The sequence below is a fragment of the Globicephala melas genome, chromosome 14 (genome assembly GCF_963455315.2).
Source record: "Globicephala melas chromosome 14, mGloMel1.2, whole genome shotgun sequence".
In the NCBI taxonomy this organism is placed as follows: domain Eukaryota; kingdom Metazoa; phylum Chordata; class Mammalia; order Artiodactyla; family Delphinidae; genus Globicephala; species Globicephala melas.
The window spans coordinates 50176957-50193658 of NC_083327.1; the positions used below are offsets into that span (position 1 = coordinate 50176957).

The 16702-nt window shown below is 36.1% G+C and overlaps 1 protein-coding gene and 1 long non-coding RNA gene across 3 annotated transcripts in view; both read right to left on the reverse strand.

Moving 5' to 3' along the window:
* The window catches only part of SERINC1 (serine incorporator 1), a 31735-nt gene extending 25216 nt beyond the window's left edge, over positions 1–6519 (reverse strand). Inside the window, exon 1 of the mRNA XM_030853562.2 lies at positions 6369–6519. Within this exon, the coding sequence (XP_030709422.1) occupies positions 6369–6407 (39 nt within the window). The 5' untranslated portion in view covers positions 6408–6519. The remainder of the gene's footprint in view (positions 1–6368) is intronic.
* Positions 6520–7309: 790 nt separating this feature from the next.
* Positions 7310–16702, reverse strand: part of LOC132593391 (uncharacterized) — a 72693-nt gene continuing 63300 nt past the window's right edge. Inside the window, exon 5 of one of the 2 annotated variants that reach the window (XR_009558836.1) lies at positions 7310–7413. This is a non-coding gene — a long non-coding RNA (uncharacterized lncRNA). Of the gene's footprint in view, positions 7414–12322; positions 14386–16702 lie in introns of those variants that run through there. The other variant, XR_009558835.1, reaches the window with a different exon arrangement.

Consider the following 16702-nt stretch of genomic DNA (forward strand, 5'->3'; position numbering starts at 1 on the left):
AATCCCCCCAGTTTGGCAGTTTCTTACAAAACCAAACATTTCTTCCCATAAAATCCAGCAATTGCATTCCTTGGTATTTAACTAAAGGAGTTGAAAACTTAAGTTCACACAAAAACCTGCACATGGATGTTTATAGCAGCTTTATTTGTAAATGCCCAAACTCAGAAGCAAACGAGATGTCCTTCAGTAGGTAAATGGATAAATAAACTCTGGTACATTCAGACAGTGAATATAATTCAATGTTAAGAAGAAATGAGTTATTAAACCATGAAAAGACATGGAGGAACCTTAAATAGATATTACTAGCTGAAAGAAACCAATCTGAAAAAGCTACATACATACATGTATGGTTCCACCTGTATGACATTCTGGAAAAGGCATAACTATGGAGACAGCAAACAGATCAGGAGTGGGTGGAGGGATGAACAGGCAAAGCACAGAGAGCATTTTTAGGGCAGGAAAACTACTCTGTATGCTACTCTGTATGCTACTATAATGGTGGATACATGTCATTATACATTTGTCCAAATCCACAGAATGTCCAGCACCAAGAATGAACTCTAATGTAAACTACAGACTTTGGGTGATTGTGATGTGTTGATGTATTGATAGGTTCATTAATTGTAACAAATGCACCACTCTGGTGGGGAATGTTGGCAATGGGGGAGGCTTTCCACGTGTCGGGGCAGGGGATATATGGAAAATCTCTACCTCTCATTTTTCTGTGAAACTAAAACTGCTTTAAAAGAAAATAGTCTTAGAAAAAATATACAAAAGGATACATTGTGATCAGGTGGGGTTTAGCTGGGAAAAAGCAAGGCTGATTAAGCTTTTGAAAAATCAATCAAATCAATTCACCACAGGGCTTCCCTGGTGGCGCAGTGGTTGAGAGTCCGTCTGCCGATGCAGGGGACGCGGGCTCGTGCCCCGGTCTGGGAAGATCCCACATGCCGCGGAGCAGCTGGGCCCACAAGCCATGGCCGCTGAGCCTGCGCATCCGGAGCCTGTACTCCACAACGGGAGAGGCCACAGCAGTGAGAGGCCCGCGTACCACAAAAACAAAAACAACAACAAAAAAAATCATTTCACCACATTAATAGACTAAAGGATAACCATTTTGGCCATCTCAGTGGAAGCAGAAAAATCATTTGAAAAACTCAATACCTATTCATTATAAAACAAACTAAAAAATTTTCAGCAAACAAACAGAATATCCTCGAGTTGATAAAGTACATTTATCAAAAAAACAAAAAACTATAGCTGTCAACCATACTTCATGGTGAAAATCTGAATGATTTCCCTTAAGATCCAAAACAAGGCCAAGAATCTCTGCTCTCACCACTTGTATTCGACTGCACACTGGAGGTCCCAGCCAATATAACAAGGCAAGAAAAGGTATATACTTTGGAAAGGAAGAAATAAAACTGCTTTCTTCCACACATAATTGTCAACATGAAAAACCCCGAAGAACTTACAAGAATGTTACTAGAACTACAAGAAAGTTTAATGAGGTCACAGGACACAAGATCAGTATGGACATATCTATCAATTATACTTCTGAGTATTAGCAGCAAACAACTGGAAACTGAAATTAAACCAACAAAAAGAAATACTTAAGTATAAATCTAATAAAATATACACTAGCTTTCAAATGATGAAAATTAAAAAACACTAATGAAAGAAATCAAAGATCTAAATAAATGGCAAGATAAACGGGCTCATGGATTGGAAGAATCCATATTAAGATATCAATTCTTTCCAAACTGATCTATGAATTCAACCCAATTCCAATCATAATTCCAGCAGGAGTTTGGTAGAAACAAACCAGCTGCTTCTAGAACTTTTATGGAAAGGCAAAAGAACTAGAGTAGCCCAAAGTATTTTGAAAAAGAACAGAGTTGGAAGACTCACACTACCTGATTTCAAGACTAACTTTAAAGCTACAGTAATTAAAATAGGGTAATTTAGGCAAAAGTATGGACACATAAAAGGAACAGAGTTCAAAAACAGACTTAAATATGGTAAAGAAGTTTTTGACAAAAGTGCCAAAGCAAATCAATATAGAAAGCACAATTACTTCTACTTTTTGAAGGACACCATTCCGAGAATGAAAAGACAAGCCACAGACTTAAAGAAAATATTTGCTGGTGAGAATAAAAACTAATATGACCATCTTGGAAATCAGTTTGGCAATTTCTTATAAGTGAAATGTATATTTACCATATGATTTAACCATCCTACTGCAAGGTATTTAGGTAAACAAAATAAGAAGTTATAGTCACAGAAAAAAACTTTACAGGAGTGCTTACAGCTACTTAACCACCAAAATCTGGAAATGCCCCTCAACTGGTGAGTAGACAGACAAGCTGTGGTACGTCCAAGCAATGGAATACTATGCAACAATAAGGAAGAAACTACTAATACACACCACAATATGAATGAATCTCAAATGGATTACACTAAGTAAAAGAAGCCAGACTCCAAAGGCTATATGCTGTATGATTCCATTTACGTGACATTCTGGAAAGGGAGGACTCTGAAAAAAAAACAGGGATTCTCCAGGATGGGGATGGCATAATTCTTTAAGGTGATAAATGTTCTGTAGTGGTTACACAACTACATGATCTGTCAAAACTCACAGAACCACATACTACAAAGTATGAATTTTATGTAAATTATATCAACTAAAAAAATGACAAAAATAAAAATAGGAAAAATAATATGGAAGGAAAACTAAGACAATATAACATGAAAGTAACTCATGCCCTTAAAATAGAGAATCCTCTAAATAAATAAAACAAAAAAGGACATTCAAAGATATAATACAATAACAACTTCCTTAAAGAAATAAGTCTGTATTTTCAAAAGAACGATATTTTCCAGAAAAAAAAAGTGATAAAAGATTTGAAGTCAGACATACTTGGTTAATTTCAAAGATAAGTAAAGCTCTTCAGATACCCAAGCAGAAGAAACAGGTCAATTATGTATATGAGATGTGTTGGAAGGGAATGACTACCAGGGTGGGATAAGACAGAACACAATTCATAGAAATAACTACAAAGTCCTGAAGGAAATGGGTATACTATTATACCAGTCTACAATGTCTCTCAAAAACATATGAGGCATTTTTAAATATGAAAAATTCAGGGATTTCATCATCCATAAATCCTTTTTGAAAAAATCTACTGGTCGACCAAATTTGGTCAATTATGAGATGACATTAACATTAAAAAAAAAAAAAAACTGGGAGAAGCCATGGTAAAAAAGAATGCTTTGAGTTTTGAATCCATTTAAGTGTAGAACTGTGGTTTTCCATCAGAATCACGAGGAGAGCATATTAAAATAGAATGCTGGGGCCCAGTCAGTGTTTCCAGTAAGTCTCCTAGTGTGCTGATGCTACTGGGTCCCAGATATTTTAAGGATGACTGGTTTAGTTCTAAGATTAAACAACTGTGGGAATTATGGTTATAACACAATACAGCCATATATAAAAAATAATACAAAGGAATTCTGGTTAAAGATGGCAAACTGAATATATGAATTACTTTAGAAACACCAATAAAATGAAAAATAAAAGGATTTTTAACAGAAGGAATAAACTTAAAAAGTAAAAAAAAAAACAAAACCCAGGAGAATAAACTGTAAGGAACAAAATAATAACTGATTTAATGGGTCAAGAAAGTTGAATTATAAACCATCAAAGGAGAAAGTAAGGAAAAAGTTAAGCAATAAAATTTGTATAGAATCCTCGAATACATCAGGAATTGGTGGCACCAGGTGCCTCCATAAGTGAGGCTGAAGGTAGAGGTGAAAATAGGATGATTAGTTGAATGCTTTTTTAAAGAGCAGCTAAGACTCTTAAATTTCATTCCCTTTCTTACACTGGCCAAGTGAAGAGGATAAAGCAGGATTTCTCAGCCATGGCACTACTCACATCCTGGGCCAAATAATTCTTTGTTGTTGAGAACTATCCTGTGTATTGTGAAATATTTAGCAGTATCCTACCCACTTGATGCTATTAGCACCCCTTATCCCAAGTTGTGACAATGAAAAATACCTGCAGACATTGCCAAATATTCCCTGTGGGACAGCTGAGAACCACTGCTCTAGAAACACCTCCTTAGAGAACTCTTTCATCTCCTGATGAAGAAATGTTTACTTAACATTCAGCAATTCCTTTACTTTTATATTCTTTTGTTAAATTCAGAAAAAAAATTAAATTCTTTAAAAATACATGTCCACCATGCTACCGTTCCTTAACAAGGTATTTTTGTCTGTTCATTCATCCAACTGTATATATGCATTGAGAGAGAAGAAATGTTATTGGTGGTGGGACTTTGTTGGTGACATTTACATTTTGTACTCTGCACTGCTTGGCTATTCATAACAACTGTGAATCATTTCTACAAAATCAAGTCATTGTACTAAAAAATAAAAATCTAGCAGAGGCTGCACAAAATAAGCAGTCAGGAATCACAAGCTCCTTCTTCTCAATTACTTAACTACATTAAATATCTTGGGCAAAAAGTGATAGTTACTGTATATAAAGTACAGTGATTCAAAATATCAATGCTATTCACTAACAGCATTGTAAAATTGGGGTGGGGAAAAGCACTTAAGCAGGCATATATTGCTGGTAATGTAGTTACAGGATTAGGCAGGAGGTCCACAGAGGTTTATAATAATGCTTAAAGTAATCATCAATCAAATAACCATGCTTGAACCAAGGATTAAGATCAATCTAATTCTAGGCCACTTAACAGCAAAAACACAAAACAAAAAAACCACAAAATGAAATTAAAAAATTAACACTCTAATCTCTATACAGTAGTGTTACATGTAATCTTTTTATACTTTTTTTCATAGTTGAGGTATTTTCTACAGTTTTATAAAACAAAAAACCTTTACAAAAATTGATTAAGTCTAAAGAAACTGGAGCAAGGGAAGAATGAGGTTCATTTTAATTCTGGCTTAACTGATCTAAGTTAATGACTTACTATATACAAATAACAGGCCCACTTGATAAATGGACAAAATCTGACTTTACAAATCGAATTAAACATCCTCCAAATTAAGACAATTCTATAATAATCATTTTGTAATACATTTAAATTATTACACTAAATATGCCTCTTATAAGATACTCAATGGGTTCAAGTGATTCTCTACTTTCTGAGCTTTGAAAGAAAGAAAAATATACCAGCTTTCCACACCGAACTACAAGAAAAAAATAACATAATCAAGACAATGACCTGGGTTGGAGTAACCTCTATGTATTATTTAACTAAAATTTAACACTTATAGTTCAAGCCATATCAAAAACTTTTTAAAAAGAGGTAAGGTATGTAAAACACTAAAAATGCTGGCTAATGTATATAATGGGGTCATCTGAGAAGTCAGACCAGCAATTGTTATAAGTGGAATTTATAAATCATGGATTAAAGAAATATGACTTGAACCCAAATATCTCGCCCCATATTACAAATATCTTTATTAACTGTAAAGTCAAATTTTGTCTATTGGGGAGCGGGGGAGTGGTTATATCAAACTCAAATTTATTTGTACCACATGAAACAAGAAATCTTGCCACTATAATGAAGAATAGTGTCACTCTAACAACGCTATCTAATCAAAATGCAACGTGCACCTAATTAAAAGTGAGATGTCAAATTACGCAAGCATCTTTATGTCAAAAAACTGGTATTTAATACCACAGAACTGACCTGCTTTTCCAGATACATAAATTATTACTTGAGAAGTACCTAATTTTCTCATACCATTGAGGTCGAGGACCCAGTCGCAGAGTTAGGACCATTTAAAAAGGATATAACTATATCAGTATTACTGCCAAGCTGCCCTACATATCCGTCACTTATTTGTAGCCTGCGCGACAGAACAAAGAGGCCGACATGCCTCCAGGGATGACAGTGCTGCAGTCTGAGGTCGCTGGGAAGAGATGACGAGAAGAGATGGGGTACTCCACAAAAGGAAGGGGCCTAAAACCTTTGTAGAAATAGCCTAGGCAGACATAAGAAAAATCGGACAAAAGGGGGCCTGGAAGAATCGGGAAAAGCTTTCACGAAAGACGGGTAGGGGAGGGAGACTACCAGCTCTCTGCTACACTTCTCCCATCGGGGTCAACTTCTCACGTCCACTGCTCCTCACGGCCACCCCGGTCAGCTCTTCGAAAGACTCAGGGCCCCGAAGCTGAGTCGGAGTGGCCAGGCGAGAAAGGGAGAAAATGGGGAAGGAAGGTACTGCCCGTTGGGTGGGGTACCACGGTCTCTCTAGGCCTCACCCGCCCAGCTCTGGTGCCTTTCTTCTGTCTCTCACGCTAGCACCCCGAAGGCCGCTAAAAACCACCTTACCCAGCTCGCCATGGAGCACAGCCCCAAGACGCTCCCCATCTTCACGGCGTCGCAGGAGTAGCAGATACTAACAAGATGGAGACAGCTCCTCTCGCCTTTTCGTGCTTATTTACTAACTACAAGCCACTTCCGGCGCAGAGCCCACCCCGCCCCTCAGTTGCGTCACTTCCTTCGTGGCCTGGGGAGGCGGAGGGCGCAGTGCTGGGGTTGCGCATGCGCGTTCCGGAAACCCGAGGCTGTCTCCTTCCGCGATTACTCTTCTAGTTCAACTCCCGAACGCGTCTCGTTTTTCAACTTTTGCATCTTTTTTTTCCCACTTATGTTCTCAACTTATTTCTGAAGCCCAGTGCCTAGGCCAAGTTTTACTGGGATATTTCTACTCATTTGGGTGCTTCCAATTCTATCACTATTTGCGATTGAGAACGCATTTTAATTTCTTGTCCTTATTAAGATGTTACAAGAAGTTTGCACATTTAAAAATTTTAAATGAGTTAGATAAGACATAGTAATAATTCAAACATGTTATTGATTCTACTGAATGTCACGAGCTGTTGAGGAAACATTTAGAACCCTGTCCATAGGTGATAATGGACATCTCCAGGGAATGTATTCACTAAAAGTTCCAGTTATTTTTATAGTGATTAGTCCCTGAAGATATTCTGAGAAAAGAGATCCCTTGATACCTTTATGGATAAAACCCATATAGCAGTTAATCTTAATTGATCATCTAGAGAGCTACTCAGTTGCAATTTATGACTGCAGAGCTGTGTCTTTTCCTCAGGTAGGCTTATAGTTATTTATATGAGATTGACCTCTTGTATGCAATCCAAAAATAAAGTGGTATCTCCACTATAAAGATCATAGCTTCTACACAAGTTTGATTTATCACAATCCTTGGGAAGGCATTTTAGGGACTCTACAATTATGGGAGATCAGAAGACGTACCAAATCCAGTTAAGAAGGAGTGGCGTGCAAGTAGTACAGAGTTCCAAGACAGAGGGGCAGATCCACATTTTCATCTCCGTAAGGGGATTCATCTGGATGCCTAATGGGCAATTAAATGCAAAGTGTAAGAAAGTGAAGTATCACCCAATAAGCTATTAATACAAACATCTTTAAAATTTGAAATATTTTGACCTACAGAAAGGTAAAGAGAATAACGTCATAACCATGAACTTTCCCCTGTCTTCAAGAAATAAAACATTACAAATAGAATTGCTCCTCCCCCTCCACCAAGAGATGATCATAACGAATGAATGTTAGGGACCAACTAGCAATCTTGCTACAATGTCTTCAATTTATTGACTGTTGCAAATTGCTCTTCAAAGTGGTTTTACCAATGTACACTTTCTCTAGCAGTGTATGAGAATTGCTCCACATCTTTCTCAGCACTTGGGTTTGTCACACTTCAGCTAACATGAGAGAAGTGAAATGTCTCATTATACTATCAATTTGCATTTCCCTGATAACTAGTAAGATTGAGAACTTTTGTTATTGACCATTGCAACATCATCTTCTGAATAAAGTGCCTTTTCAAGTTTTTTGTCCATTTATCAGTTGGGTTATCCATCTATACTTTATTGATTTGTAGATGGTTTTAATATATTTTTGGATACAAATTCTTTGTTATGTGTGGAGCAATTACATCTCCCAGTCTGGACTTATTCTTTCACTTTTTTGTGGTGTCCTTTGATGACACCTTAGCGTAGTTTAAAATTGACTATAATGTAGTCAAATTTGACAAACTTGATCCTTAAGTTACATGATTTTGTTGTTTAGAACTGCTTACTAGTACCAAGATTTTAGAGATATTTTCCTTTGTATATTTTCTTCTAGTTTTAATGTTTTGCTCTTAAACACTTAGGTTTTTAATCCACTTAGAGCTGATTTTTGTGTATGGTATGAGGTGTAAATCCAGGCAATGATGTGATGGTAAACTGCCTCTCCAGGGGGGGAAAAATAGCCCCGATATGTAGCATTTGCAGATTTCCAGTATAAATACTCCCACTGTGGCTGATTCCCATCTACCATTGTTTTAACAATACACTTGTGAAATTCTTGACTATTTATTTAGCAACTGGTCGGTTTGATCTAGCACCAACATACCACTAGGTCCACCTGTATTCTAGTTTTTCTTATGGATAACCAATTGTTCTAGTATGAATTTTAGAATAATAATCCTTTCTCTCTCATCTCATATGGCAGCAATACCATTGCCGTCATATGTCACATTTCATACACATGTGTCTGTTTCTGAACTCTATTCTATTTTATGGATTGAGTTGTCCATCTATACATAGTTTACTAACACATAGTTTTATAGTTGCGTCTCTAAATACGTGGTTTTAATTATAGTTGCTTTAAAGTAAGTCTTGATATCTGGAAGGGTTTCTATACCTTACTCTTCATACTTGTTTTGGCTGTTCTTGATGCTTTATATATATATATATATATATATATATATATATATATATATATATATATTTTAGAGTCAAGTTGTCAAGTTTGGATAATAAATTATATAGCCTCAGTAATCATAAGAGTTTGATCATATTTTAGAGGTGTGTGATAAATTTGACTATAAGCTTCTTAGCGGCTAGAGTTTCTCAAAGAGACATTATTTGCATTTTAGATTGGACAGTACTTTATTATGTGAGATTATGCTTTATGAGACAGATTTGTTAGTATTACTAACCTCCACTCACTAACTGTCAGAATTATCTACTCCTAATTATTGTGATACCCACTAAGGGACAATATAACCATTAGTTGTAAACCAATAGTAAAGCAAAGAAAGAATTATTAGTTATAATTAACAGATTGTCTCCTTGCCAACAGTGAAAGAGTTAAAATGATGGCTTTTTTAGATTTGTGTTCGACGATAACCCAAAACATGTTTTCAGTACAAATCAGCAATTCAGTAGGAGCAGTTTCTCCAGGCTACTTCTTATAGTACAAGTCAAAGTCATAATGCCAAAGCACAAATCAGTAAAAATAAGTAAATTAGGAGTTTTAAAAAATGCTAATTGCTCATTTCTCCTATGGTGTGACCTGATTCAGGGATCAACTTTAGAAGATCTCAAGTGGGCAATTTCCAAAAATATTAGAAATGCTAATAGGTATCCACCCCCGAAAATATTTCAAATATGTTTGGGTGGTACTGCGTATTATATTCTTGTGATTGGTGTTGCATGTTAACACTTGAAACATTTGACTTTTAAAAACCCTTTTTTCTTTTCCAAGAAACATGTATTAATATCTATCATAATTAATATTCTGTGGAAGATAGTTTAAGATATGCTGATGGAGGAAAGGATGGACTGCAGAGCCTTCTGGCAATCCTCCTAAAATATCATTTTTCATAACTGAGCTTTTGGTCATTAGATCAAAAGATTAGATCTTTTTGAGCATTAGAGAGCTCAAGGTTATATTCTTTGGCAAGAATGTGAGCATGCTCTATGTTGCCAATTAAAGACAAGATATAAACTTTGGCATTAAAATAAATGGAATTTAAAATTAATAGTCTCAGGGAAATTCAGGAGTAAGACCAAGACACAGGTCAGAATAGACATGCACAGGAGTGGGCTGAGAGAATTCTGGAATACTATAGGCAGGCTTAAGATTTTCCTCAGGAAACATTCTGGGCTCATTCTCACTTATGGATGAACAAAGAATCAAAGCTCCCAAGTAGAGCATGATTGTGATAATTTTAGCCTGAGAAAAATGTAAAGCAGGGTTACCAAGTTTATCCTGTTAATAGTAAATGTTTCAATAATACATTAATAAAAATCAGCTTAGACCAGTGTAATCCCCAGGATGAACTGGGCACAAAATTTACCCTAATGTAACTAAATAAGTTACTCTGAAATTTAGGCTTATTGACTATCAGTCATTAGTATTGTGAGAGTATCTACCCAAATAATAATTTTGGTTTCAGAATTTACCTGTATGGCAATAAAACCATATCTTCAGTGTAAAGGAAAATACTTAATATTTTTTCTGGCAATCCATGCCTATTTTCAAGTCATAAAAAGGATCAAAACACATCTTTGCTCTATAATACTCTGGAAATTACTATCTGATCTGGAAGGAGACCATTCGATTATCCCTATTTCTCAGATTATATTAAAGTACAAGTTTAAGAAAAACAAAAGTAGTCAGGCTTCATATTAAATTGATAAAGCATAGTCCATGACTGACTTTTTCCTCCAGAATAAGCATGAATAATGAAAGGTCTTTCTAAACATTAGTTATAGATATCTCATAGTCATGCACTACTCCTTCTTGAGTGTTTATTATTACAGAGTAATATAGAACCGACATTCTGGACTTCATGGCATTGTACCTTTTGGAGCCTACCTCATACTTACTGCTGAGCTGCTGTAGTTTCTGCTCCCTGATAATTAACACTGTTGAAATTCTTCTTTTTTTTTTTTTTAAGAAAGTTTTTTTCTTTTAAATTTTATTTATTTATTTTTGGCTGTGTTGGGTCCTCGTTTCTGTGCAAGGGCTTTCTCCAGTTGCGGTGAGCGAGGGCCACTCTTCATCGCGGTGCGCGGGCCTCTCACTGTCGCGGCCTCTCTTGTTGCGGAGCACAGGCTCCAGACGCGCAGGCTCAGTAGTTGTGGCTCACGGGCCCAGTTGCTCCGCGGCATGTGGGATCTTCCCAGACCAGGGCTCGAACCCGTGTCCCCTGCATTGGCAGGCAGATTCTCAACCACTGCACCACGAGGGAAGCCCGAGACTCTTCTTTTAAGAGGTGGAGGTTTTCCGTTTCTTACTATCTATGTATAGACTGGGAAGAAATTAGTTCAGTATCTCATTCAGGTGCTGGCAATTTAAGGAAGCATGTGGAGTATATAGAGTTCCTGTTGTAGATAACCAATGATGACCTATGGGACAATTTCCACTGCTGCCTTGGCTGGTTGCTGCTGCCATGCTCCTCTCTATATTGTCTAGTGATCATCCGCAGAAAATTCCTTCCTCACTAAATGTTACTGGAGATGCCTGTGCCCAGAAGCCAGCGGTCTGTAACCTTTCACCCTCTCCTGTAATTCCTCACCCATATCCATAAGGAAATGGTTTAGTATCTTGCACAACACTTTAAAAGTTCCCAGTTTAACCTAGAATTAGTGTCCTTCCATCAAGGTTAACTGATATCAGACTTACCTTTGGTCCCAAGGTTTTCCTGCCTTTATACAAATTTCTGTATCAACTTTAAAGCTAATTTCTTAATGGGCTATAGCTATGAAACATTGTGAAAATAGAACAGATTTTTAATGGAAAATAATCAGGTCATATTTCACTGTAAATTAGGGATTTTGTTATTTAGTTCCCCTGTCCTCAGTAGACCAACACTGAAACTATTGAGGGATAAAACACCTTGGGCCCTCGAATTAAATTGTCTTAAAGGATGAGTAAAATTGTGCATTTATAAGGAGAAAAAAGGCCTATAAAAAGTATTTTATGACTAATCCTAAATGTAAACATTTTTAAATATTTCACCATATGTTCTTTAAGAATAAGCCAGAAATAGATTAGGACATAATAGCCTATAGAGGTCAGTATAAACTTAGAATTGGAAGAGACCATATCCTGATTTAAGATAGGCTTTTTTCAGTGATCTTGATATTTAAAATCATGATAGTAATAATGTTAAAGGCACACTCTCCTAAACTATTAACTTAATATTAAAAATATAAATGGGGCTTCCCTGGTGGCACAGTGGTTGGGAGTCCACCTGCCAGTGCAGGGGACACGGGTTCGTGCCCTGGTCCGGGAGGGTCCCACATGCCGCGGAGCGGCTGGGCCTGTGAGCCATGGCCGCTGAGCCTGTGCTCCGCAGCGGGAGAGGCCACAGCAGTGAGAGGCTCGTGTACTGCAAAACACAAAAAAACATAAAAATATAAATGAATCTTTTTCTTTCCACACAGATTTTCTTTTTTTTGCCCAAATCTAAGCCAGTAATTCTCATGGACAATCAGGTGTTTATGCCAGTGAAGTAGATGACTACAAAAATAGAATATTTATTTCAGGCAGAACATACGTAAATTTAGGAACAAAAAGCAAATATTCACAATGTAAATAATGAAGTGGATAGAGAATTCAAATGTTTCTAATGTTTAATGTTTTATAATCATTGATAGTGACTACTTGAAGAAACATTAGCGGCATTCTAAAACATTTTGCCTCTCAAGGGCAGTTAGCTGAAATATGTTTAGTATTTACTGATCGCACATAGAAACTGATCAAGTATAATGTTACTATATTGAAGATATATTAAAATATTAAAACCAAGCATTCATTTACCCAAAACTGTTATTTATTATGCTACAGAAAAGAGCCAACTATTTCTGTTGGGACATTCATCAGATTTTTGAATTCTTATTAAATATGTTATGAAGGTAATGTCTAAATCAGTACTGTGCAATAAAAATATACAGTGCATCCGTAATTTAAAATTTTCTTGTAGCCACATTAAAAAGAAAAAGAAAGATGAAATTAATTTTAACAATACATTTAACCCAATACATCCAAAATATTATCATTTCAACATGACATTAATATAAAAATTATTAATAACATGTTTTACATTATTTTTCATAAGTCTTCTAAGTCTGGTTTGTATTATAACTTACAGCGCATCTCAATTCAGATCAGCCATATTATAAGAGTTCAATAGCTCACATATTGGACAACACGTATCTAAATGCTGAGAGAAAAAATTGAGGCAGTTGTCCAGGTGATCCAGTTCAAGCTAAACAAACAAGCAAAACATACTTTTCTTTGGATAAATTATTAAGCTATTTCAGGATAAAGTGGTTTTAAGCCTGTACATTTACTTCAGGTATTGAATCTGTTTCATCTAATTAATATTTTGTATAAAAATCAAATCCAATAGACTTCAATGAAGGGTAAATGTTAAATTCTTATAATTATTTAGGCTATCATACTGCTATTTTTATATGTATGAAATGCACCAGATTTGATTTTCAAGCATTCCAAATAATCCATAATCTGTTTTAACCAACTTATCATCTGATAAGTTTCTATGGCCTTAGCTTTCTCCCCTCCAGAGTTAATTGTAACAATAGGGTGCTCCCAGGAAGTCCTTGACACTTTAGGCAGCCTGATTTCAAATAATTCCAGACAGTGCTTGTTGATTCTCGCTCAGCTCTCCACACCTCATTCCACTACCTGTATTCTCTGTTACCCCATATAACACTTCTGCAAATTCTTACATAAAGGTGATCTCTTCTTGTTCTCTTTTTGCTGAATGATCAAGAACTTTGGGTACTCTTTTTTTTCACAGTCTTTCCTTTCTTGAAGATTTGCTTTAACTCCAAAAACAGTTAGAACAAAAGTGTGGACACCCTTCCACACTTTCCCTACCCTGTTTTACTCAACCCAATAATTAACTGGTAAGGTCCTAATTTCTTCATAAAGCATCGCAGTATTTCCTAGTACCCCAGTCTTCATATATGGAACCCATTCTGCATCACCTGCAAAAATCCTATGTGTAGCTGTTGGTAGCATCCAGTTGTGTCATTTCTTCTATTGTTTTCCCCAAACTTGTTTCTGGTATAGCTTGGCCTCGCTTCCACGAACTCTGCCATATTGCTCATAGATCTGTCTTCCTCCAGAAACAGTCCTATCTTCTTTAAAGATCTGGTGTTAGACGAAGCTCATGTGTGAGCCAACCAGAAACCATCTTCCATTGACATCTCTCAAAGGGAATTTCCTGCCTCAATTGGCCCGTCTTATTTATATTGTATAGTAGAGTTCAGTTTTTGGGGGATCATCCAGTTTTTGAAATCCTGTCAGGGGCTATTGGGCTGAGAGCAGAGCTCTCTCCATCTAGTTTCTCTGCCATGGAAAGAACATTTCCAGTACGATTAATATAAATGCACATTTCTCCTTCCCAGAAATACTCATCCAGCTACATATAAAAGTGTACTCCTTTTTCTATGGTATGCTTTCATCCAGGCATGGTTGGACAGCAATATCAAACAGTAGTCTTTAGTAAGAGAGAAAAAACATGAACAGAATTGGTTAACATAATGATACATGGAAATTACGCTTTAAGAAGTAGCTTTTACAAATGGAATCCAAAAGATGGACTTTTCCCATTGTATCTCCATACAGAAAAGCCTTGGATTGAATGGCAGTTGAGAGAAATGTTTGAGAGAAATGCTTAAACCTGAAGTAAGGCTGCCAGTGCTTAAATGCTAGTTCCACCTCAAATTAGCTGTCAATTTTCTTAATTTCAAGTCCAGTAACTTTACTAGGATATATCTTAGTATTAAACACTCTGAGTCAAGTTTCCGTGAAGTATGAGGAACCCTTTCATGAGCAAATTTAAGGTGTTTTTTTTCCAGGAAAGTTGCCTTGAATTGTATCTTTAATTATTTCTATTATTTTTATAGAAACACCAATTATTTATATATTGACTCTCTTTTGCCTATCTTTCATACATATTATCTTCTTTCATAGCCTTTTAAATTCTTTACAGTTGATCCTTGAACAGCGCAGGGGTTAATCTGTGTAAAATTTATAGTTGGCCTTCCATATGTGCTGTTCCTCCACATTCATGATACAACCATCGATGGAACATGTAGTGCTCTACTATTTACTATTGAAAAATATCTGCATATAAGTCAACCTGCACAGTTCAAACCTGTGTTGTCCAAGGGTCAACTTTATTTCTATTTTATTTTGTTCAGTTTCTTCCACTTAGTGTCTGACCTCTGCCAATTCACAATTTCTCTCTTCCTACACTTTCCCCATCTCTTCACTACGTTCTTATGTCTATTTTCACTTATTCAATACTTCATAGAAGTCGATTTGCTTGTTTAAGATCATGGTTATCTATTTTATTTGCTCTACCACATTGCTTTTCTCGTCCATGATCACCATCTGCCATTTGTTTTTCTTATTTCTTTTCTCCTTATTCCTCATAATATCCTTATATAGATCTTGTGCTCATACTATTTTAATATTTCATCTTTAAATGGTGAGTTTCATCCTAGACTTGGTAATTAAAGGAGATTCATATGGAGAAATACCTAGCACCATGTTCTATCTATCTGAAAATTTCCTTTTGACCTTGGATATTTTGGGGGGCGGGCGTGCAGCTGTGTCATTTTTATTTCATTTCTCCTTAGCCAGTGAAATTTTTCCCACTCCTTACTGCCCCACCAAAGTTTTTTTATTTCTCCTGTTTCCTCTTTTATTCTACTACCATAGAGTCCTTCCTTCCTAAATGAACTTATTTTCATGATGCTTCAGTTAACCCTACCTCTGCTTTTCAAACCCAAATTAGGTCCAGAGAAGCACTGCAACATTGTCTACCAATGATTTTAATGATTGCAAATAAGGAATTGAGGTTTTCACCTCCAAGTGTACTCTTTCCCATTGAGAAGTGGATTTTGCTGGTTCTATTGGGGATCTACAACCAAGGCAAACCCTCTTTGCTTCCTCCTAAATGTACTATTATTTTATCTCCAGTAATTTATGTCAGCCTTTCCTCCAATTTCATCTAGGATTTAGCTATTCCCTAATTTTGCTAAAAATGAGATTGTGTAGTTTTGTTTTCTTTCTCCTCATTCCTTTTGGATGATTTCAAGGAATAGAATAGGGAAAATGCCAACTTCCACTTCCATCTTGAGACTGGAAGCCCAGTATTATAACTTGCATTTCATCGATCACTCCATGTTACTAGGAATTTACCCAACATGCCATGAACTTTCTTATCTTTCTGTCTTTGCTCATGTATATAATTCTACATGAAATATTCTCAGCACCATTCCCCATAAATGCTTGTATCTAGCTGGTACCGATTCATCCACTAAAACTCAGCTTAGGTGCATCTCCTTTATGGCATTTCCCTGACAGCCTCCCCTTCTTTCCTTGACTAATTCCTAACATTAAGTGTGATGACTTAACTACTCTCTATGTAACCTATGCATTTTTGCAAGAGTGCATTTACCTCATTGTATTGTCTGTTGTATTTTATTAACCTCCCAAACCATCCTAAGCTTCTTGAGGAAAGTGAGTGTGTCTTAGGCATTTTTGTATCCTCAGGCTAAAAAAACGTTAGGCCTTTGATAGGCAATCAATAAAGTTAGTTGAATGAATAAATGTATTATTTACAAAAAAAACCCTGAAAATATCGGTAACTGATATGTGATCAGTAACATCACACTCCTGAACATAAATTCAACTAGAATTTAAAGTTTTTAGAAAGTTTGACAAATAATTGTTCATAACTATAAAAAGTAGCAATTCAGTCCAGGGAATATAGATTTGTGTGAATAAGATTACAAGTGGATCTA